We start from the raw sequence: 22,798 nt of genomic DNA on the forward strand, positions 1-22,798 counted from the left end.
CAAGCATTGCCTGCTTGAAGGGGGCAAAACTGTGCCCAGCCTTCAAGCTTTGGTCCTGGGGGTAGGACAGCATGCAACAAACTCCAGCAGCCCCAGCTGGGGAAACCTTTGCACTCCACAGCAGTCTGGGAGCCACCACTGCAGGGTTTTACAGGTGCCCATATCGCCCACAAAACTTGGGGATAAAGCTCCTTGGGGATCGCCAACACCTGCTGGGCACCACAGCACCCGCGGATCCCCTCCCAGGCGCCCTGCACCCAGGCTCCATTCCTGCAGCAGGTCCCACGGGTCACAGTCCTGACTGCCTGCAGGGAGGAACTGGCACCCATGGAGACAGAGCCTGTCCCTGGGAGATGGCCACAGGCACCCCCCTCCTCTCCCTAGAATTATTTTTATATATATATATATATAAATGTGTGTATATATATAATATATATTAAAATTACATTTCTCTTTACAAAAACAATTCAACAAGGGGCCAGAGGACGGAGTCCATTGCCGAAGCCACAGCACAGGCCCCCTGGCAAGTCTGGGGCACTGGGTAGGCTCCTTTTCGGGGTGTCCCAGTCCCCCAAGTGGAGGCTCAGTCCAGAGTCCAGCAGCAGGTTGTGTAGGTGGGGGTGGGCATTGAGGGGGTAGCCCTGTGATGAGATGCCTGCGCCGGATCCGATGCAGCTCACCCCATCCCCACTGTCACCGCCTGCAAGAGGAGGAGAGGACATGAACAGAGAGGGGTGATGGTGCCAGCTGGCCAAAAGCAGCATTGCATGGAGAACCTCCCCTCCCCCCCCCCAAAAACATCTCTGCCCCTACTTCTGGCGGGCAGTGCTGTAGGGATCGAGGAGGTGGGAGCTGGCCTGGGCTAGATTCCAGTCGAACATCTCCAGCACCCGGTGGCACTCGACACGGGATTTCAGCCCCAGGCAGAAGAGCTGCTCCACCTGCAAGGGGACAGGGCATGGTGAGGGGAGTGATGGGGTGCCACCACTCTTGTGGGAGCAGGGGTGGGGGGATGGGGGTGTGTGGTACCTTCAGGTACTGGATAGCCCGCTGGACGCTCCAGCCATGGTTCTGCAGGGCTGCCTGGCACTCCTCAGTGGTCACACCATGCACCGTGTCCTGTACCTGGGGGGGGCTTGTGGTCAGCATTTGCTGCCACTCCCGGGCAGCACGGAGTCCATGTCTGGAGCAAGGGGGACTTGGGTTGCCCCCAGCCCCAGCTCTACCCCCAGAAGCACTGTCAGTCCAGAGCTGAGACCATCCTCAGGATCTCCAGTCCCTCCTGGGCTTGGGTGCAGACACCAGTCTGGAGAGCCCAAGGGGACCACAGTGAAAGCCACCTTCCTCCCCCTCCCTAGGGCTGTGGGTAGGGCTAATTTGCGTTAAAAGGGATTGTGGTCCCCATTTCAGAATTGCAATGACACTTCTGCCCCACAGCATGTCTGGGAACCCCTAGTAGCCACCCCTTGAGGGCTGAACATGGGGAAACAAACCAAGGCACAGGGTGGGGACGGCTCATGCTCAAGTGAGCCCATGACCACCGCATCCCTTCTTGCCCATGGATGCCAGGGATGCTGCTTACCAATCTGATCTTGTCGGCAGGGCGGTAGCTATCTGGGCCATCGTAGATGATCTTCTGGAGGCTGCAGGAGGCTTTCACCAGGCACTTGGGCCCAGGGTTGCTGTTGTTGGAGGAGAAGTTGGCTTTGCAATCTGGTGGCAGCTGCTGCACCATGGGACGGACGGTGGCTGTGGTGACCAGGCGGGATGCTGGCACCTCCTCGGGGCTTTTAGCCTCCTTGAAAAACTTCTCATACTTGTCCAGGTAGGCAGGACGCTCGGGCAGCAGGTAGTAGTGGGTGCTGCTGACCTTCTGCCCATCTTTCACGATGGGTAGGATGCAGGGTCCTTTGGAGCAGTCCTTGCCCTGTGCTTGGATGACCTTGGGGGTGGCGTACTTGGGGTCGAGGGCAAAGCTCTGTGTGGTGGGCATGGGCTTTCCTGGTGATGTGGAGAGGCAGGAGCAGAGGGCGGCGCGTTGCTGGGGGGAGCCCACCTGCAGGGCCATGGGGCTGGGTGTCCGGGAGGTGGGCTGTGACAGTGGGTCCCGGGGGGGAATCTGGGGCGGCCGGTCTTCCTCACCCCCTGAAGCTGGGGAAAGCTCCCCTGACCAGCGCCCGGGCTCATTGCGGCGTAGGGGCCGTGGCGGGATAGGGACACGGGGGGGTATTTGGGGCTTGTCATCAGTGGGGGTGGCTGGTCCCAGGGGGACGTTGAGCCTCTTCATGCACTCCTGCTGCAGCTCCTCAAAGAGCTCGGTGGTCTGCGTCAGGCTGGGCTGCTTGGTCTCCTTGGGGGGCAGGAAGAGGTTGTCCTCCAGCACCAGACCCCGCTCGCCCTCATCCACAAAGCCATAGTTGGTCTTGCCCCGCCGGCTTGGGGGGCTGGTGATAGAGCAGACCTCAAAGTCATCCTCATCTTGTGCCACATCATCATAGGCAGGCGGTGGGGGTAAGGGGCGGGTGTCCCAGTCTACCACTGGTGTGGGGTGGAGGGGCCGGGGTAGAGCCCGCGTGGGGCTCTGCGGTGGGGTCTTGTCCAGCAAGGAGAAGGCCTCCATGGCCAGCTTGGCCAACGACGGGGCTGTCACCTCCCCTACTGGCGAAGGGCTACCTTGCGGCACCTCCTCCCCGAAATCAATGAGTGTCACCTCGCTGCCTGCCAGCCCCTCACTTGCTGGCTGGCTGGGTTGCCGCTCGCCCACCTTGGTGCCCGGTACCCGTGCCGACGGCTTGACTGGTCGCAGACCCTTCCCTGTGCCTGGCTTCTTTAGGCAGAGCTTCCGGAGACCCCCCGGCAGACCCTCCTCCTCCTCACTGACTGGGTCGTAGCAGGGCTCTAGGAGGGGATGGAGAGGGATCGTGAGGGTCCTGGCACCCATCCCTGAGGTGCAAGGTAGGGCACCTGCAACCCCAAGCCCACAAATTTCCCCATAGCTTCAGCCACCTTTGCTCCCCCCCTTGGGGGCAGCAATGCACACCAGGGAAAGGGGCAGTGTGCTGGGTGGGAGCAGGGTGCCCCATGGCTCCCCAGCACCCTGCCCCAGGCTGGACACCATGCTCTGCAGCTGTGTCCCCACCACAGATGCCATCACCCACAGGTGCATGGCAGTACCTGGGGAGCAGAGGGGGAGAAAGGAGCTGAGAGAAAAGAAGGGGGGCAAGAAGGAGGAAGAGCAGCACCCAAAAAAGCCTGACTTACTGGTGAGCAGGATGGTAGGCTGAGGCGGGCGCGGAGGCGGCTGCCCTGCAGAAGAGAGAGCCCAAGAGGAGGGGAGGCACGGGGTGAGCACGCGGAGCAAGTGGCAGCCGGGATGCCTGTTAGTGGGGTGCATGCTTCGTTGTCTCCCCCATCACAGGTGGGGCATGGAGAGGATGTCGGTGGGAAGCACTCCCAAAGGAAAAGTGCAGGTCTAGGCGGGGGCTGCAGCACACACACTGCATCTGAGTTCCCTCCTCATGGTGGCTTCGCCGAGATCCCCTGTACCAGGGAGCCCAGCTGTGGGAGGCTGGGAGGGGACGAGGGACCTGGACGAAGGGCAGCAGGGCAGAGTCCAGCTGGGCAGAGCCACCAGCCACCCACGCTGCTGGTAGTGGCACATAGCCAGGTGACAATGGGCCCCGTCACCCCACGTCCCCCCTGGGTCTGCAAAAGCAAGTGGCAGCAGAGAAACAGAAAGGAGACAGTCCAGCCCATCACCCTGGCAGCAGGGAAGGGGAATGGGGGCTTTGTGCAGCCAACAGGCAGGGGGAAGGGGAAAAAGCCACTCACTTTTAGCCCTGCCTGGAAGCTGAGTGGGTCTGGCAGCACTCGGGTCCACGCCTAAAATATCAGGAGGGTCCATGGGATTTCCCAGGTACAGCCTGTGGGGAGAGAGGAGAGTGTTGAGGGGTCAGTGGGGACAATGTGGTACACCTCGCTCCCACATGATGGGAGAACAGAACACCCCACAGCCACGCACCATGGCCCAGCAAGTACCATCCTCACAACCACAGGGGCACCCCACACCAGAGGCTTTCAGTACTATGGCACAGAGCCTGGTGCTGTCCCGGTGTCACCCACCCCTCTCCAACTCCATGTGCATGATATGCTGTACCCTGCAAACAGGGTGCCGTGCCCAGGGTGCTCATGCGGGGTGCGGTGCCTGGGACACCACCCAGCACCGGGGTGCCGTGGCGTGATGCTGTGCCCAGGGCAGGGCGCCCCGGTACAGCATGCCAGTGGGGTGCCGGGAGGCCCGGGCGAGCCATCGCAAGCCAGGCGCGGTAAGGCAGGGAGCCGGCAGGAGCCGGCGCAGCCTGAAGGCCTGGGTGTGTGCCGAGCTCGGTGCGTTCTCGGCGGCCGGGGCAGCACGTACCCAGTGCCCGTGCCCACGCAGTGGGGTGCAGGGAGGCCTGCTGGGGCACGAGCCGGATCCGCATGCGCAGCACCTTGGTTCAGCCCTCCAAGGGCTGCCGGCACAGCCCATGGCATGTGGCACCATGGGAGGGTCAGGCTGGGACGGAGGGCACTGGCAGAGCTGTCCTGGGGCTGGGATGCCGAACAGTGGTGGGAATCATGATTCCAGGGGATGGACTGCGCCAAGCCCAGCACAGGAGCTGGCTCTGCCTACCGGGAGCTTTCCAGACTTTGAAACTGCATCCTGGCCCCCACACACAGCCCTCCCACATACCCCCAGCCCAGCACTGGCAGAGACCCCCAAGCTCACTGCCCTGAGCCAAGGCACTCCTCCCCACCGCCCCCAGCACCCATGATGGGCACAGCCAATCCCACCTGGGAGGGGGGCATAGGGTACCCTGGGGCATAGGTACCCACCCCCCCAAGCCCTCAGTGCAGACCGGCCAGGGTCTCTCTTGATGGAGCGAAGAGGGAAAAGCATTTTGGTGGCGTTTTTTCATATATTGCTTTTTAAGAAGATTCATGCTGTTAGAAGTGTGGGGCTGGGCTGCACCCCCACCACAGCTTCCCTCCATGCAGACGCTGAAAGGCACAGGTTTAGCAGCCAACAGACAACCCAGAAGCATTGGGGTAACGCGGCCACCACCAGGGTGGTGCTTACTGATGTTCCCTAGCCCCAAGACAACCACAAGGGGCTGCGGGGCTAGGAGGTGCTCCCTCCCGGGACAGCCCCCCACAAGCACAGCAGCCCCCCACATCCCTGACCCTGTTAGTAAGAAGCAGCAAGAGAGTTAATTCAGCTGTGGGGACCCTACCCAGAGCCACTGTCCCCAGTACACCAGGGGTGCAAAGAGACTGAACAGGGTGGCAGCCAAGCTGCAGCTCACTCCTCTGCCCGGCAGGTAGCGAGGAAGGCAGAGAGCAGGCAGGGGATGCAGAGAAGACAGAAAGTTTCTTACTCATCAATTTTATCAGGAAACCCCCAGCAGTGCTGTGGGTTGGTGTCTCCATGGCCTGTGTGGATGAAGCTGTTTTTAAGCGGCTGGCTGATGTCGTGGGCCGACAGCCCCGCCACTGAAGTCACCGTGTTTCGGGGGAACTGGCCCACTTTTAGGGTCCGCTTATTCTGACCCCGCCACCAGTAATTCTCAGCCCTAAGGAATAAAAAGGACCTCGTTACTGATGAGGGGATGGGAGAGGGACATGTGCCTGCCCCAGTGATGTGGAGGAGGTGAGGTGACTCGCCCAAGGCCACACAGGCAGGCGGTGGCACAACCAGGAGGGAAACCCAGGCACCTAGGATCCCAACCCTACACCAGCAGTGAGCTCTGCCTCCCACCCTGCGTGGCCTCTGCACCTGGAGGTGCTGGGGATGTGGGTGGTGGGGAACAAAGCTCCCCATTTGCACTTGAAAAGATGTGCCCCTTCCTCCTCCCAGCTGCCCCAAATTATGCAGGACCCTTGGGGCGATGCCTGCACTGAGCTGCTCACTGCTGGTCCCGCTGCGCCCCATGCAGTCAGGGACAGCACAAGGGACGTGCACGATGTCTGCTGATGAACCCTCAAATATCCCAGTCCCACAGGGGAAACGGTGGGGGCCATGGTGGGGGACAGGGAGCTGGGGGGTTTTGCACGCTCCCTTCCTATTGGTGAGCCCCATGCAGGCTGGTGTGGGCGGGGGAGTTGGGCAGGCAGGCGGGGGGACTCAAGCTGCAAAACCTGCCGTGGCCACGTGAGTAGGGTGGCCAGGGTGCCCAGGAGCTGGCCAGGAGCTGCCTGTGTGCCCCCAGATGTGGCCACCTCCAGGGTGGGACAAGGTGGTCACCCAACCCAGGGGGACCAGGTGCAGGGACGGGTAGGATGCAGGGAAGGGCACCCCAAGCAGTGTACTCCACACCCAGCTTGTGCCAAATCAACTGGGGAGCTCTGACCCTAACCCTGCCGCCCCTGCTCCCACCATGTTCCCCCTGCGGGCCGGGTACACACCAGGCAGGGGCCGGTGGGTGGTGTGCAGTGCCAGCTCGGCGAGACTGGCACGGCCCCACGGTTTCCTGGAGTCACCTGTGAGTCACCCCCGGCCACCAGCTCTACCCTTTTCCTGTTTACCTTCCCTGCTTGCCGCCAGCCAGCCGCCTTACTCAGCACCAGGACCCCTTGGCAGAGCCCAGCTGGTACCGGGCGCCCGGTACCGGGCACCCTTCCTCACCTGCGGTGGGCCGGGGAGGGGGCCGGGGAGATGGTTCTCCTTCCCGGGACATCCTCACTGCTCACCCTCCCTGCGCCCCAAAACCGCATCCCGCCAGAGGGATGCTGTGGCCAGGCCAGCCCCTCTGCTCTCCCCCTCTGCCAGCCTTGTCCCACTAGGCCCAGGCTCAGACCCCCAGCACGAACCCACTCTTGCTCTGCCCTGCCTTCCCCCAAAGTCCCCTCCCGCGGACGGCTGGGTCCCCGGGGGGCTTTCAGGTAGGTCCCTGCCCCTGCCCACACACACGTACGCATGCCCGGCGCCTGCCGAACGACAGGCAGGGGCTTGAAAAGGGGTGGGGGGTGTTTACCGTGCCCCAGGCGGCCTCGGCGAATGCGGCCCCCGGGAGGAGCCCCCCCACGCCAGCCCCCCCACCCCCCGCCGGCAGCCCCCCGGGGGGAAACTGAGGCACAGGGAGGAGGCTCCCCTCCGGGAGCACCGGAGCTGCTGGGGCTCCTGCCACCCCCCGGCTGCAGAGCCCAGCCCTCCCGCCCAGACCCAGCGCCCCCAAAACGCGCCCACCGGGGGCCACCGAGGACCGGCGCCTCCCGGGGAAACTGAGGCAGGGGAAGCTGCGCGCCCCCCCCCCCACACTCCCGGCCCTCCCCGACCCATCGGCAACCCCCAGCGCGGTCACATCCCTCCGGCCCACTCCGTATGTCCCCCCCGTTCACCTGGGGCCGGCGGCGGGGCGGCGGGCACGGGAGCGGGTCCCCCAGCCCGGCCGGGATGCGGCGGCGGGGACGATGCAGGCGCACTGGCGCGGCCGCGCCGCCCTCCGCCGCTCCTTCCCTCCCTTCTTCCCTCCCTCCCTCCGCCGACGCCGCTTCCCTTCCCCTCCCCTCCCCTCCCCTCCCTGCAATTAAACCGCCAGACCCCGGGCAAGAGTCATTCCTGGCGGCGGCGACCGGGGAGAAAGCCGGTCCCTGCAGACACACAAAGCCAGCCTGATTCACCTCCGGGCCGTGACTAACCGCGGGGAGCCGGCCCCGGGAGGGGGAGAGGGACAGAGCCTTCCTCCTCATCCCCCCGGGGATGAGGGTGGGGGCAGCCCCCCGTGTGCCAGTGGGGCAAAGAGACACTGAGCTCCTTTGGGGGTCCCCGCTGTCCCCGAGCTGGAGGGGGACAGGCGTGTCCTGGGATGGGGATGAGGGGACCAAAGGTCCCTTCAAGCCTACAGGTCCCTGGGGTGGTGGAAGGGGGTGACCGTGCCCCAGTGTGGCCAGTGGGGACTGAGGAGAAGCAAAGCCCACAGCACAGGGGGTGACAGGTCATGCTAGCATGGTACAGAGCCCCGCAGTGCCTCTCCCAGCCCGGTGACAGTGGCACATCCCCGGGGTGCTGGTGGCATATACCACCCCCCCCTCCCTGCCGCTATCAGCAGGGAGCGGCCCCAGGGCATGCGGTTTCTCGGGGCACAGCTGGGCAAACCCACAGGTGCAGTGGGGTGAGTCAGCGGGAGCGGATGGTGCGGGCAGGGCTGCACTGCCCACAGGCACAGCTGTACCCCCACGCTGGGGTGGCCACGCAGCCACCCAGGGAATTGCACACCACTCCGGAGCAGGGGCAGCTCTGCCCGCCTCTAGGGTATGCGGCCAGGTGTGCTGGGAGGACAGAGCCCTCATCCCCATCCCTGCTCCCCACAGCTCTGCCAGTGCCCATGGCTCCATTCTTGGGGTCCTGCATCCCCACACAGGCTGGCAGCCCTGAAGCTGGCAGCTGGCCTTTGCATCCCCTGTGCAATACCTGCCCCCCCCCAGCCATGCAATACCTGCCCTCGATGACTGTGATGATGTCGTTCATCTGGATGTGCAGCTTGTCAGGCTCCTCAAAGTCCTGCAGTGCCCTCATGTCAGTAGGCTGGGCCTGGGGGGGAGAGGACGGGTAAAGACAGGGGACACAGCATGTCCATCTCCCCCAGCTTCAGGGCCAGGCCCAGCCCCACACAAGGCAGAGAAGCCCCCAAAAAAGGGTGGCAGGAGACAGCACCGCCACACCCAGCCCCTCCCCAGCCATGTCCCTGGGGTGGGAAAGGAGACCACCAGCACCTGGATGCTCCACAAGGGCAAGGTGACACCCAGGGGTCCTCTTGCAGGCACTGCCTGCCACCTCCGAGCCTGCAGTGCTGCCTGGCCCAAGTCCCCCAACATCACCTCCCATCTTGGCAATACCCTTAACTCTGCCCACACTCAAGCAGAGCTGATAGGATGGGGGCACCAGGGACCCATTATTTCCCCCTCCCCACCCACTTGCCCACCTCCACCAAGAAGTCCCGCAGGGCCACAAAGGTTGGTCGGTCCTCAGGCTTGTGCGCCCAGCACTGCAGCATGACATTGTAGACATCCTGGGGACAGTCCTCAGGCCGCGGCAGCCGCTCGCCCTCCTTGTCTATTTTGTGCAGGATCTGTGGGGCAGGCAGTGCCGTCAGGGGGTTCCAGGTCTCCCCCAGTGCTGCTGGGGCGAGTGGGGGGCAGGTCCCTGCTGTGCACCCACCTGGCTGCCATTGAGGCCGATCCAGGGCTCCTGCCCATATGTGAACATTTCCCAGAGGGTCACCCCGAACATCCAGGTGTCACTGGCATGGGAGAAGGTGCGTGTCTTCAGGCTCTCAGGAGCACACCTGCGCATGGAACGGCATGAGCATCAGGAGGTCATGGGTGCTGCAACCCCAGGTCCCCCCTCCCCAGGGCTCACCAGGCAAAGGGGACTTTGCGATGCTCCTGCATTACGTAGTGGTCATCATTTTTGGGCAGGGCCCGCATCAGCCCAAAGTCCCCGATCTTGACCAGCTCATTGGAGGCCAGCAGGATGTTGCGGGCAGCCAGGTCACGGTGGATGAAGCGCTTGGACTCAAGGTAGGCCATGCCCTTTGCCACCTGGATGGCGTACTGGCAGAGGGTGGAGATGAGGAAATGGCCCTGGTTCTTCCGCAGGCGGTCCAACAGGGAGCCCAGTGGGGCCAGCTCTGTCACCTGGGCCATGGGGAGGGGACAGCAGGTTGGTCAGGCCAGGGGCACCCCAGTTGGGCTGGCTTCCAGCCTTCTTGTGCCCCCCCCGGGGATGCTAGCAGAAGACTTGGGGTACGGACCCAGCCTGGCTCTGCTTACCCCATCATGTGGGACACCCATGGGGCAGCATCAGGGATGGCCTCGTCCCCCTGCACTCACCATCTTCATGGGGTGGGAGAGCACCACACCATAGAGGCGGATGAGGTTCCTGTGGTCCAGGGAGTGCATGGCATTCACCTCCCGGATGAAGTCGTCCAGCGCCTCCGGCTGGCTCAGCACATCTGTCTTGAGGCACTTCACTGCCACGTTCAGCTACAGCCAAAGCAGGGGTGAGCCCTGAAGTGTCTTCCCCCTCGGGGTGGTCCCGCACCCAGCTCCCCCCCATGACCCCCTCACCGTCTTGCCGGCAGGCGTGCACCACTCGCCACGACGCACGACGCCAAAGGAGCCGTCGCCCAGCTTCTCAAAGAGTGAGAGGTCCCGCTCCCGCACGAGGCAGGTGAGGGAGTGCTGGCCACCAGCTTCGGGGGGCGGTGGTGTGGGGGGCTTGCGGAAGGTGCTCTGGGGCTGGGGTGGCAGCTCTGACTCAGGGCGCTTCCCACTGAACACCTGTGGGACATTGAGGGAGATGAGACACAGGCAAGGAAATGCTCTGGGTCCTTGGGTCTGTGAGTGAGCAGTGCTGGGAGGACCCTGTCTGGGCTGTACACTCTGGAACCTAATGATGACCCCTAACTGGTCATTACCCAGGGCAGGCTGGCTGCGAAAGTAGGCTCTGCTCCTACAGCTGCCTGAACACTGAGCTGAGATTTCTGTGGAAGGAAGGGGTTGTGCCTCTCACAGCAGCCCCGCAGTGGCTCCCCAGCAGCCCTAGCAAACCAGGCTGGTAGCCGGAGAGCTCTGGGCACTTCTTGGCCAGGCTATGGCTGCACAACGTGCCTGGGCACCAAGCCAAGAGAAACCTCCAGCTTGGGCCGAGTGCGGTGACACATCCCAGAAGCAACATGGGGCTTGCAATATGCGCTGCCACCACTGCCAGTCCAGAGGGGATGTGGATGGGGTCTCCCTGCCTCTCCCCCAGCTGGGACTTAGAATGTACCAGGACCAATGATGTCCCCCACAGGCCAGGGTCCACCCCAGCCTTGGCAGATGGGACCTGTGCAGGGTGCGCAAGGGCCGGGCCCAGCATGTGGCCAGGGTGGGAGGTGGCATTTCTGTGCCCAGTGCGAGTCTGAGATAGCCTTCTATTAAAAGCCCATCCCATCCTCATCCCGGCCCAGATGAGTCACGCAAGGGAGAGGCCATGACCTAGCGCCCAGCTGGCAAATGTCCTGCTCTTTTAGGGGGTGCAAGGTGCTGGGGGGTGCCAAGGTGGCAGCAGCACCAGCTTTGGATGGGATGGCATCAGGGGCATACGTGAGCATTCCAAGGTCCCCTGCCCTGGTGCACCCCCAGCCTGCAGGCACAAGGCTGCGCCCCCTCACTGCAAGGCAGGAGGGTAGGCAGGGGGTCAGGCAGCACTGCTGCCCACAGTGCTGGCTGAAGCAAGATGCACAGTCTCTGTGGCTTGTTAGCTGCAAACGAGTTTCCTGGCAAAGAGGCAAATAATGTGAGAGGATTGAATTTCCCAAATGCTGGGGCGGCAGGACTGTCCTTTGCTGGGAAGTGACCCAGGAGCCTGCGTGGGACCAGGGTACGTGCTGGCAGGGTCATGCTGCAGGCAGGGCATGCATGGTGGGGGCTTCTGCCCATCTCCCCGCCAGGACCAGGGACCAGCTGTGTGGAGAGCCAGGTACCGGTAAAGAGCATGAGGAGAGGTCCAGCTCCTCCTGCCTGCCTCAGTTTCCCAGCCACACCTGCCCCTCTCTCATCCCTACCTTGCTCATCCAGGATTTCCGCTTGCACATAGCTTTCCTCCGCTTCACCGCCTCCCACAGCCGCCGCTGGCCTGCAGGACAGTGACCGTCACCAACCCAGCATAGGGTGGGGGTCCCCTCCAGCCCCATGGAGCACATGCTCCTCTGGGGTCCCCAGAAGATGACGCACAGCCAGCTGGGGGTACATAGGGCAGTTTGGGAGGGATGTACGCACCAGGGCGTCCCATGCCGATCTTCTCCAGATCCTCATTTTTGACGTACTCGAAGTGGGAGAGGCGGGTGACATTGAGCTCGTCCCGGATGCGCAGGAAGTACTGCTGCAGCTGCAGCTCGGTGAGCAGCTCCAGCAGCCAGTCTGTGCCCTCCTCTGCCTGCATGCTACAGCTCAGCCTCTGCCAGGACACCACACCAGGTTAGGGGGTACCCTGTCCCACTCCCCCCTGCCCCGTCCCCCTGGGAGAGTCACCTGGAGGGGCTGAGAGCTGAGGCTGGGGTGCTGCCTGGGTAGGGTGCGAGGGATGCTAGCAGGGTTCATCTCCTGAGCCCATCTCCAGCTCTATAGGGGGGTTAGGAGAAGCACCCCATCAGCAGGATCCCCAGGGACAGGCAGGGATCCTTGTTCTGTCCCATCGTGCCCATAGAAACACCAGCCTGTCCCCTCCGCTCCAGCATAGGCTGTCTCCAGGCAGTGGTGTCAGCGACACAGGAGGGGGCAGAGCCTCAGGGCATGGGATGGATGTGCCCAGTGCTCCTCAGCCGAGGGGCACCCCACAGCCTGGCACCGTGCCTCCACAGGGGGTACCCCACACCTGGTACAGTGCCTGCCAGGTTCCCTCTGCCTGGCTGGAGGGGCTGACCTGGGAGGGGACAGCTGTCCCCAGCAGTGACAGCCACCTCTGCCCCCAGCATCCCCACACAGTCAGCTGGGTTGGTGCACAGACCCACAGCAGGTCTCTCCTCTGCCATGGGTGGTGGCACCTTGCCAGGCAGCCGCAGGAAGGGGGCAGACATGGACAGCAGGGGTTCTGGGGGGGTGTCCTGGTGCTCTGGGGCTGAGGCACAGGATACCCCAGTGCTTCTGGCACCACCCCCCTAGCGGTGCCAGGGCACAGGGAGGGAGGAAATAGGACCAGGTCTCACCCATGGTTCTTCATGGCCCCCCTAAACACATCCCCTGCCACTCCCCATCCCTCCCCACTGACCCGGCTCTCCCCTCTCTTTCATTGCCACCTTTCCAGGAAGGGACACACCTCTGCCTCCTGCTCCCAAGAGCTGGAGGGGAGGTGGGACCCCAATCCCAGCCCCACAGTGGGGCAGCCCCCTCCATCTTCTCCTCCCCTGCAAGAGACGACGTGGCCTCCAGTATCTTCGCCCACCACGCTCAGGTCCCTCGACCATGTCACCGCAATTACAGCCCTCGGCACTGGGCTAAAAATACAGCGGGTGGGACAGGCAGCTGGGCACGGGGGCGCATGGGGGCACGCGGGGGCACGCGGGGCAAAAGCAGCCGCGGGCCTTCGGCGCGTGTCTGCAGCTGGCTGGGGACAGCCGGTCCCCTGCCCGCAGGCAATGGGGACAGGGCCGAGGTGATGGCCAGCATAGGGTCTGCCCGGGGTGGGGGGGGTCAGCACTTACTCGGTAGAGGCGGAAGCGGGTGAGGAAGGGGAAGGATCGGCGCAAAGCCTGGAAGCGTCGCATCCTGCCTGGCTGCCCGCCGCCGGCCCCTGGCACCGCCGATGTCCCTTCCCTGGGCCGACGTCCCACGGCAGAGCCCGTTCAGTGCAGCCAGGGCACCCGCAGCCCCATCATCTGGGCTACAGAGATGACCCCCGGCCTCGGCCGCCCCATATATACCCCCGGAGCGGACAAGGGGGCTCAGGGCGTCTGTCGGCCGGACGCAGGCTGTGGCTCTCCCCCTCCTTCCGTCCGGCTCTCGATCCTCCCGGCCGGCCCTCCCCTTCCCCAACGCAACGGGGCCGGGGCGGGGGGGTGGCGGCAGGCAGGGCTGGGGGTCACCCCACTGGCTGGAACCTCTTCCTGAGGACCCCTGGCTGGCAGCGGGGTTCAGTCCCAGCCGGCTGCCCGTGCAGCGCTCCCCAGGAGGGGTTATTTTCGGCTGGGGCTGGGACGCGTGCCCAGGGGGCCGGGCTCCCATCAATGTGCCCCTTTCTCCCTTGTTAGGCGGGTGCCCGTGCCAGCAGCTGGGAGCCTGGACCCCCGCTCCCATTTCCATGGAAACTCGCCCTGGCCTTGGGAAATGCTCCTGGGCCTCAGTTTTCCCCCAGGAAGCAGGGAGGGAGGGAGGGAGAGGAGACATCCGGCTCTCCGCTCCCCAACCGAGGCCACAGGCATGATGCCAGGGCCATGGGCACAGCGGGGGGAGCTTCTGGCTCAGCAAATGTACCAGCTGCCAGCCCCTGCAGGGCTCTGCTGTGGGGTGCCACCAGCACCCTGGGGCTTGCTTCCCTTCCCTGGTGGGGCTGGCACCCAAGCCTAGCGCTGTTGTCCACCCACTGGCTCCCAGGGGAGAACAGCTGGCTGTACCAGCAGCCACAGCATGAGAGAGGAAAGACCTGTGGCAACATCTTGCTGCAGCCCCCACCTGCCCGGCCCCCCTCAAATTGCAGCCATCACTGTGCCAGGGGCAGCTGGGAGGGGGTTAAGTGCATCCCCAGGCACAGAGGAGCCTCTGCTGTGGCTTCCACTGCCGGGATCCCAGCTGGCACCCGGTGGCACAGGCGCCCGGCACAAGAAGTCCATTGACTGGGGACATCCGGGCACAGTGCCCTCGGCACCAACCTCTGCCACATGCCAGCTCCCCCCTCCCTGGCTCAGGGGACACCAGGGATGCAGGGGGTTCCTTGCCCTGCAACAAGTGCACCACCCTTATCAGCTGGGACAGGCACCCACCAGGGCTGGTGCGCTGCCTCCTGTACCCCAGCCCACCACCTCCTGTGCCCCAAACCCCAGGTAAGGCTGCCTAGTTTAGTGCCCACCTTCGGAGTACTGGTCTCCAAAAGGGAGTCAGGGCACGCAGCCTTGCCCACTGTGCCAGGGGAGGCTCTGTGCCTCAGTTTCCCTCTCCGCAATAGACCCACAGACACGGGGGGGTAACACTGCAACCTTGGCTCTGAGGCAGGCAAGCAGCCTTGCCAGCAAACCACCATCCTTGGGGGGGGCACAGATGCTTGTCCAGCGCCCACAACCTGGCAGGAGGCAAGGACCACCGGCGCAGGTGCCACTCGGCCCCCCCATGCCCTGCACACACGCCATGCCGTGCACACCCACCCTTGCAGCCCCAGGGATGCACCCTACGTGCACCCAGGCTCATGCACGGGTGGTGATGACTCTCACGTGCACCCAGGGACCACACAGGCGCAACACCCGGCACTCTGCACGCCTCTCCCCACCTGCACAACCACAGCTGCCCCCCCACGCACACGTCACCTCCGCGCAACCCCCCAGCTACCGCCCTGCCCGGCCGCACGTGCACAAACACACCCGCGCTGCACAGCCGGCGGCAGCACACCGGCCCACTCCCCGCCTCTGCCTGACGCACACCTGGAGCTGCCTGCACCCCTGCGCACCCATGGGTGCCCACCCCCAGCGTGGCATACTCCTTGCCTCTGCCCACCAGCAGGGCACAGGTGACATCCGTGCTCACCCAGCATCATGCACACCTGCCTGAGCTGGCACATGCATGGTCAAACCCCCTCAAATTACTCCTACCCATGATGACACCCCAACACCTCCCCTACATCCTCTACATGCACCTATGCGCTCCCTACACCCCCCACAGTACCCTCACACACTGCCCGACCACCCACAGCAACACCCCTACAGGAGGAGGGCAGCCTGCAGGGCAACCGGCTGGATGTGGTGCTGCCACCGGGTGACACCATCCTGTGCCAGGCACCGTGTCCCCCATTCCCAAGCTGTGCCGGGCCCGGCTGAGCCGCGCTGCCGCACACCATTCCCCTGTGCCTCAGCTTCCCCAGCAAGGAGCAGCAGGCAGCCCCACTCTTGTGGACTGGGACAGGAGCACAACCATGCAGGGAGGGTGTGGTCCCCATGCCAACCCAGATGCCATGGGGTACTGTAAATGCTGGAGCAGGGAAATGCCATGCAGGGACCCCCTAGTCCCATGCCAGCCACCAACCCGCACCCCACAGTAGGACCCTGCCCCTCTTGGGGACACCCAGCCCAGATGGGTGCCCCCTGCACTGACCCGCCGGCACAGCATGCCCGGGGTGACGTCCTGCCGGGGGGATGGCACAGGGCACCCACTGCCCAGCCGCAGGGCCCGCTGCCCTGTGCTGTCCGAGAAGCTGTGGGGCAGGGGGCCGAGCATCTCCTCCTCCTCCTCGGCGCTGCTCAGGCGCTGGTAGTCGCATCTCTCACCCATGGCCGTTGTGGCAGTGGTGGCGCAGCGGCGAGCGGGGGGCTCTGCGGAGACGCCCGCGCCTGCCTGGGGGTGGCGAGGGCTGGAGCTGGGCTCGGGATCACATGGCAGAAAGTTGCTGCAGTTCCGGAAAACAGCGAGAGGGTGAAGGTGACCGTGATGGTGATGGAGGGGAGGGGGGGATGGATGGAGGGATGCAGACGAGACAGGGAAAGAGAAGGGGGAGCAGCCCCTCAGGCACCCATCCTCACCCTGATCCCAGCCTGGCACTGCTGTCTTCCTCCTGGCTCAGCAGCCCAACTGCTTGCCTGCTGCCTCCACCCCAGCACCCGAGTGGAGAGGCAGTGGCATCGCTGCCAGCCCCAGCACCACTCTTGCAGCCCCCTTCTCCCCCCACCCTGGCACAGTGCAGCCAGCCAGCAGGGATGCTGTGCAGGCAGCCGGGTGGAGGAGGAGGATGAGGGGGAAGCATTGTCCTGCAGCCAGGGCTCTGTGGCAAGCAGGGTGGGTGAAAGGGCACTGTACGCCGCTCCTGGGCACCTGCGGAGGGGTGGGGGAGGTTCTGGGGCTGGCAGCATCCCCTGCATCCCTCCCGTTCCCCTGCACCAGCAGAGGGGGATGGGATGTGCTGGGAAGATGGCTGCTCTGCAGCGACCCGGCAGCATTGGCGCAAGCACAGCAGGGCTGGGAGAGCAGCCAGGCCCCAGCGGGCACTGCCGGGATGGGGCCAGGGGGGCACACCAGGAGGACTCCTCCCAGGATCAATCCTCTCCCCCCACCCCATCGCAGGTAGCTGGGGGTCTCCTAGATCTCTGCCAGGTGCTGCACCAGCCATGGCAACCAGCAGGGGCAGGTGGCACTGGGAAGCCACCCCCTGAATTGGGAAACCCCATCTGCACATTGTGACCAGCCCGTACCCCAATACTGCCCAGCTCCAGCCCCCCCCAAGCCCCCTGGGCCAGAGCTGCAAGCCTGCAAAGAGGCTGAAAACAGGGGGTGGGGTGGTGCGCTGCAGCACATTTCCCCACCCCTCCCCACCCCCAGCTCCCCTGGGATCTGCCTGTCCTTTTTGGCATGGCGCAGACCCAGGGACCAATTTGCCTCTCATGCCAATGCCATGGGGCACGATGCCCCATCCTGACCCCCAGAAGCACCCCCATGACCCCCCTGCTGCTCCCCCCATACCTCCCCCCGAGACTCTGGTATAGCCGGAGGAGCGACACCAGACTGTCACCATGCCAGGGCAGCATACACTGGCCCATCCTGCCCCCTCCCGGAGAAACACCCCAATCCCAGGGGCACCCACCATGGCTCGGGGGGGCTGAGAGGGGCCAGGCAGAGGCAGCCCCTCGGCAGCTCCTCCTGCCATACCATGGAGGTGAGCTCAGCCATGGAGCCGAGGCAGCCGAGCCCGCGGCGTGGGAGCAGCGAGCCACCCCCGCGCACGGCCCGCCGGCGTCACCGCGCTGGCACGCCGCAGGCCGGTGACTGATGCACGTGCTATGCCACCTTCCCTCCAGCCCTGGCCACCCCACGCTGCTCTGAAACCATCACCAGCCTGCCCAGCCAGAGCGATGCTGTGGGGTCCCCATGCCGAGAAGGAACAACCCTTGTCCCCACAGCCCCCGGCATGGATTTGAGTCACCCCCCATGCGCCGGGTCCTCCTGGCCTGCCCAGGCTCAGCTAAAACCCAAACGACAAAGTCCCCTGCAAGAGGATGGATGGCATCCCGTCATGCCACCCCTGACCCACCTGCCTGCAATTCCCACCCTGGAGATCTCCCATCACAACTGCTGCCACTGGATGGGCCATGCTGTCCCCTGCCCCCCAGGGTGGTGACAGTCACACTGACTACAGGGCGTCCCTCCCCTTCGGGGGGAGACCAGACCTCCCCAGCCCTCTGGGACACCACACTTGGCCCTGCATCACTTCCAGCATCCCTGGGGACCAGAGCCACAGCATCCCCCATGCCCCGCACCCAACACTCCACACAGTGGAACCCAGGAAGCGGCGGGTCCCCAAAACAAGCTCCTGGGGGGGATAGGGTCCCACACTCACCTCCAGCACATCACCCCGCTCGCTGTCACGGCACGCCTGCCACCTTCCTGGTGGCCCTGTCACCTGGAAGTGATCTCACCAGCTGCGGCGGCAGCAGGGCGGCCGCGGTGGCACCCTGGGCTGGCTGGCTGGCTCGCTCAGCCCTGGCGGGGCCCTGGGGGCGGCCCCAAATTGTGGTGACACACTCTGCGGCCCGTGGTGCAGGTGTGCGGGCACGCACACACCCACACGTACAAACGCACCCTGCTCCCACCAGAGACGGGGCTGCCGGCTGCGTCCTGCCTGCCCCCAGGATTCTGCTGCCACCTGGCTCCCCAGGGAGCATCCCCAGCCCTTCGCTGGACTGCACCACCCCACATCCCCTGCCACGGGACCCCGTACCAGGGGGTGTTTTACCTCCCTCGGTGCTGGTACCTGGTGTTGCTTGCTTGGGCAAGCAGGAAGTCTTGTGGGGCCGGCACAGAGGGCTGGTGACCGTTGCGGAGGGGGTGGCCGAGGAGGCCGGGGTGCCAGGTTCCCACTTGCTGCCATCTCTGGATTCCCAGAGCCTGGCACCGCAGCCTGATCCTGCCCACTGGCACAGAGCACCCCCAACTCTGAGCCCTTGCCTGCAGCAGCCAGCACCCAGGGAGGAGAGATGCAGCTGGGTGGGGGCTCCCCCACCCCAACAGAGCCCGACACAACCCCAATCCCCTCCCTAAGCCTCTTTACTCCGCTAAATCCCCTACGCAGGTCAAGCTGGGGTGGGCTGAGCCTGACTTGCACCTCCTGCCTTCCTGGTGCAGGCCAGGGACAGACAGAAACTGAATAATACCCCATAGCTGATCCCCACCTCGGCCAGAGTTCTCCCACCAACGCAGGGACACGGTGCTGTGTTTTGGGGGACAAGCACGCAAAGCAACCTCCCGCCAGAGCCCACAGCGCCCTGCTCATGCTGCTTGCCCTCAGCTCCATGCCTGCAGCCAGTGCCAGACACGGGAAGAGGGCAGTGGGCTGCCACAGCAGGGACCCTGCTAACCCAGGCGCAAGGCTGGTTTGTGCACGCTCGTCTCACCTGGGCCATGGTGGCAGCACTGTGGGGGTCCCTCAGCAGTGCCAGCCCCAGTGTCACAGGAGGCTGGGCAGTGTTGCAGGGGGCATGGCATCACAGCTCAGCCATGGAGCTAGCAGGGCTGCGGGGTCCCCCTGGGGCAAAGCGGGAGGGAGAGGTCAGGGTGGGTGCCCCAGCCTGGCACCCCCTGTCTGCCCACCCCAGGCCCTCCAGAAGGACCCCCACCCTGCCCAAGCAGCTGAAAGAGTCCCAGGTTCAACCAGCCCTTCTCCCCCAGGGGTGCTGCTGCCAGTACCCCCATTCCCAAGCTGCTACAGGGTGTGGCCTCAGGGAGGGCTGCAGCTGGCATGAAATGAGGTTACCAGGTCTCAAGCCAGACGGCCGCAAAGCCACATCCACGCTACAGCATCTCTCCTCTGTGCTGGGAGAAGGGCAGGTGGGACCCTGCTTGAGCAAGTCCAGCAGAGAACTACCAAGATGATCAGGGGACTGGAACATCTTCCTTATGTGGAAAGGCTGAGAGACCTGGGTTTGTTCAGCCTGGGGAAGAGACGACTGAAGGGGAGATTTCATCAATACCTATAAATATCTAAAAGGAGGGTGTCAGAATGATGAGTCTTGACTCTTTTCAGTGGTGCCCAATGACAAGACAAGGGGCAATGAGCACAAGTTGGAGCACAGGAAGTTCCCCCTAACCATGAGAAAAAACTTCTTTCCTGTGAGGGTGACGGAGCAGTGGAAGGGGCTGCCCAGGGAGGCTGGAGTTGCCTTCCCTGGAAATATTCAAGACCCACCTGGACACATTCCTGTGCCCCCTGCTCTGGGTGTGCCTGCTCAAGCAGGGAGGCTGGACAAGATGATCTCGAGAGGTCCCTTCCAACCCCTACCATTCTGTGATTCTGTGACCCCCAGAGCTAAGGGTGGGGGGGGAAGGCTAAACCACCACCCTTCCCCAGCACCAGAGCAGCACTCTGGCCAGACCGTTCAGCACCTCCTGATCATTAGTGCTAATTAACAGGAGCCTAATTAGCCAGGCTACAGTGCCCACCCCCCAGCCAACACACATCTCCCCCCCCCCACCCCAGCAGAGCACTGGAGTGAGATTATCCTTAAAGCCTTCCTGTCCCAGTGGGGACGACTGTGTGTGAGGCAGAGCCCCCTGCCCCCCAAACCCATATGAATGGGTGACACTCCCTGGGGTGCTTTGTCCCAGCTGGCTACCATCCTTTGTAGGCATGACTGGAGTCAAACCCCTGGTGCTCCAGGGGCGGAATGGGACCTCAAGCTTCCTTTCCAGGGAGACTGAAGCACAGAGCAAGGTCTGGTCCACAGGGTGGCTGCAACAGGGCTTGGCTACAAGCCCACAGTGGTTCCCAGTCCCACGGGGGCCCCCCACCCCCCGGGGGGAAGCTGAGTCACTGTGGGCACAGCAGGCTGGCAGCTGCCAGAGGAGGAGGAGGGGAGCATCACCAGCTCCCCCCCCAGCCATACCCACAGCACCCCGGCAGGGCTGGCCCACGCCCTACATTAACGAATACAAATACCAGGCTAACAGGGCCCAGGTAGCTCCAGGGGTTGGTAACAGGTTGCACAGCCTGCACGCCCCCCCCCCACCCCCAGGGCCCCGGTGTGGTGGGATGGGGTGCAGAGGCTGCTTTAGGTCCCGTTCCCTGCAGGCAGCAGCAGGGCCGGGGTCGGCAGCAGGACAAGGGCTGCAGCTGAGGGTGGGCCTGCAGCACCCAGGGTCTGTCCTGGACCCTCTCCCTGAAGAGGGGCCTGGCAGTGCAGACCTGCTCAGAGACACCCCTTCAGGCAGGTCCTGGTTTTATGAGAGTTTTGCAAAGCCTGGCACTGAAAAACTTTGTTCAAGGGCTTTGCCCTGAGCAAGCTCAGCAAAGGGCTGAGTAAGGGGGGGATGCACAACCCCCATAGCCCACAGCACCCACCAAGGGGGGGACACCCACCTCATGGGGTGGCAAGCCGACACCAGAACCCAGCGGCACCAGGACACCCCAGGGAACATGGCACCAAAGTGGCCCCAGAGAGGCGAGCATGTGTGGAAGCACCAGCACAGGGCTCTGCCCCAGCCTGCCCTGCCCAGACGGCCCAGCCCTGGCACAGCCTCCAGCCCGTGGCTGGCAGCAGCTCCATGGGCAGACACAGCCCCTGCCTGGGCTCCTCCAGACGCCTGCAAACCCCCTCCACAGCTGCTGCTTGTGGAGTGGGCAGGGGTTCTGACCATACCAGGAGAAGCCAAGCAGGGAACTCCCAGCGAGGTGGGATCCTCACCTGGGCTGTCGGCACCACCTTACCATGTTTAACTTAAAGGTTTTATTAAAAAGTAAAAAAACAAACCACAGAAAAACCCCAACCACACAACCCACCCAACAAAGACCAGAAGTACCTAGAGTCCCGAGAGTTCAGATGAAAACCTGCTGTGACTGGACACAGCCACAGCACTGCCCGCCGACTCTGTGGGCAGTGGCTCCCTGCACCTTGCTGCTCCTCTGGGTTTCGGCAGCAGCACCACACCCCGAGGCATGGGGCCGGCCCTGGAGGACAAGGACCCTCTGTTTCAGCACCAGAGCTCCCACGAGCCCGGGGAAGAGTAGAGCAAAGCTGCCTTTTCTCCATGGAAAAAGCCTACCCCCGGCTTCCGTTGCAGTTCGGGAGGGGTCAATGGCAGTGGGCACCCACTCGCAGCAGGCCCCGCTGCCTGCTCTGCCCTGGCAGGCAGGAGCAGGGGGGCCAGGCACGCTGCTAGCTGGGGCTCAGCAGCCCTACAGCGCCCGGGCACAGCGGCGGCAGCCCGCAGTGCCGCAGGGCACGGTGCCAGCAGCGCCCAGCGAAGCGCAGCGGGCACATGCAGACGCTGACCCGGGCAGTGTTGCAGTGCCAACCCCGCCCCCCTCCCTTGCATCACCCCCCAGCAAGGGGTCGTGCCTCCCCCCCTTACCTCTCTGCTCACTGCCGCTGCCACCGCATCCCGAGCTGGGTCCGCAGCGTCACCGCGAGGAGAGGACGGGCATGGCGGCGCTTCGGCCAGCCGGCATGCCGGGCAGGATGCGCCCGCACGCCTGCCAGGGCGGGGCGCGCCGATCGACGCCGGCGGCGGCCGGGTCCCCGGTGGGACCCCGCGCGGGGCGGCGGGCACAGGGTGCCGGATCCGGCCTCACACCCGGGCGGCCCTCCTGCGGCTCTGGCGGTGCGCGGGGGTCCGCGTGCCGGGGGTGCTGCCGGGGTGCTCCTGCTCCCCCCGGTAGAGCTCGCCCTCCTCCTGCACCCCGCCCCGCGCCTCCCCCTCCTCCTGCCGGCCCCGCCGCACCCACCAGCGGGCGCGGGCCGGGGGACTCGCCTCCCGCCGTCCCCCACCCCGCTCCTGCTGCGCCCGCCGGCTCAGGCCCTGCTCCTGCCCGGCTTTAGGGCCGTGCTCCTGCACCCCCCGCACGGCACCCCGCGCACGCCGCGGGGGCTGCGCCCCGGGGCTGCCCCCCGCTCCCCCCGCCGCCGCTTCCTCCGCGCCCCGCGCCCGTCGCCGTGCGCGGGCCGCCCCCCGCTCCCGGGGCCGCCGCGGCTCCGCGCCCGGTTTGAGGCTGCCGATGGCAGTGACCGGCCCGGGCCGCTCGCCCCACTCCTGCAGGCCCGTCCGCTCGCCCAGCGGCACCCAGTGCCACCGGCCCGGCCCCCCACCGCCGCCG

At 64.8% G+C, this 22,798-nt stretch overlaps 1 protein-coding gene across 7 annotated transcripts; it reads right to left on the reverse strand.

Moving 5' to 3' along the window:
• Window positions 1–413: 413 nt before the first annotated feature.
• Window positions 414–22,554, reverse strand: TNK2 (tyrosine kinase non receptor 2). 7 transcript variants are annotated; one of them, XM_064457561.1, is made up of 17 exons: window positions 22,057–22,554; window positions 12,055–12,144; window positions 11,803–11,980; window positions 11,589–11,659; window positions 10,108–10,320; window positions 9,871–10,023; window positions 9,398–9,675; window positions 9,197–9,323; window positions 8,961–9,107; window positions 8,475–8,569; window positions 5,418–5,612; window positions 3,832–3,923; window positions 3,262–3,306; window positions 1,583–2,898; window positions 1,030–1,125; window positions 814–941; window positions 414–700 (listed from the first exon to the last, which is right to left on the reverse strand). In XM_064457561.1, exons 2-17 carry the CDS (start codon window positions 12,121–12,123, stop codon window positions 694–696), a joined length of 3,210 nt encoding a protein of 1,069 aa, XP_064313631.1. In that variant the 5' UTR covers window positions 12,124–12,144; window positions 22,057–22,554; the 3' UTR covers window positions 414–693. The 7 variants fall into 7 exon arrangements, with proteins under 7 accessions (XP_064313631.1, XP_064313629.1, XP_064313633.1 ...); XM_064457559.1 differs by lacking the exon at window positions 22,057–22,554 and adding an exon at window positions 13,224–15,321; XM_064457563.1 differs by lacking the exon at window positions 12,055–12,144.
• Between the last annotated feature and the right edge of the window lie 244 nt (window positions 22,555–22,798).

Source organism: Phalacrocorax carbo, chromosome 7 (genome assembly GCF_963921805.1).
Source record: "Phalacrocorax carbo chromosome 7, bPhaCar2.1, whole genome shotgun sequence".
NCBI classification, from domain to species: domain Eukaryota; kingdom Metazoa; phylum Chordata; class Aves; order Suliformes; family Phalacrocoracidae; genus Phalacrocorax; species Phalacrocorax carbo.

Bases quoted from the DNA above. Each gene is read 5' to 3' on its own strand.
- TNK2 (XM_064457559.1), bottom strand. From the start codon at position 13,286: ATGCGACGCTTCCAGGCTTTGCGCCGATCCTTCCCCTTCCTCACCCGC. The intron at 9,108-9,196 runs GTGGGTGCACAG...CCTGCCCCACAG, and splicing joins TCGGCCTCAATGGCAGCCAG to ATCCTGCACAAAATAGACAA. The intron at 1,126-1,582 runs GTAAGCAGCATC...AGCCCCCCCCAG, and splicing joins CTGCCGACAAGATCAGATTG to GTACAGGACACGGTGCATGG.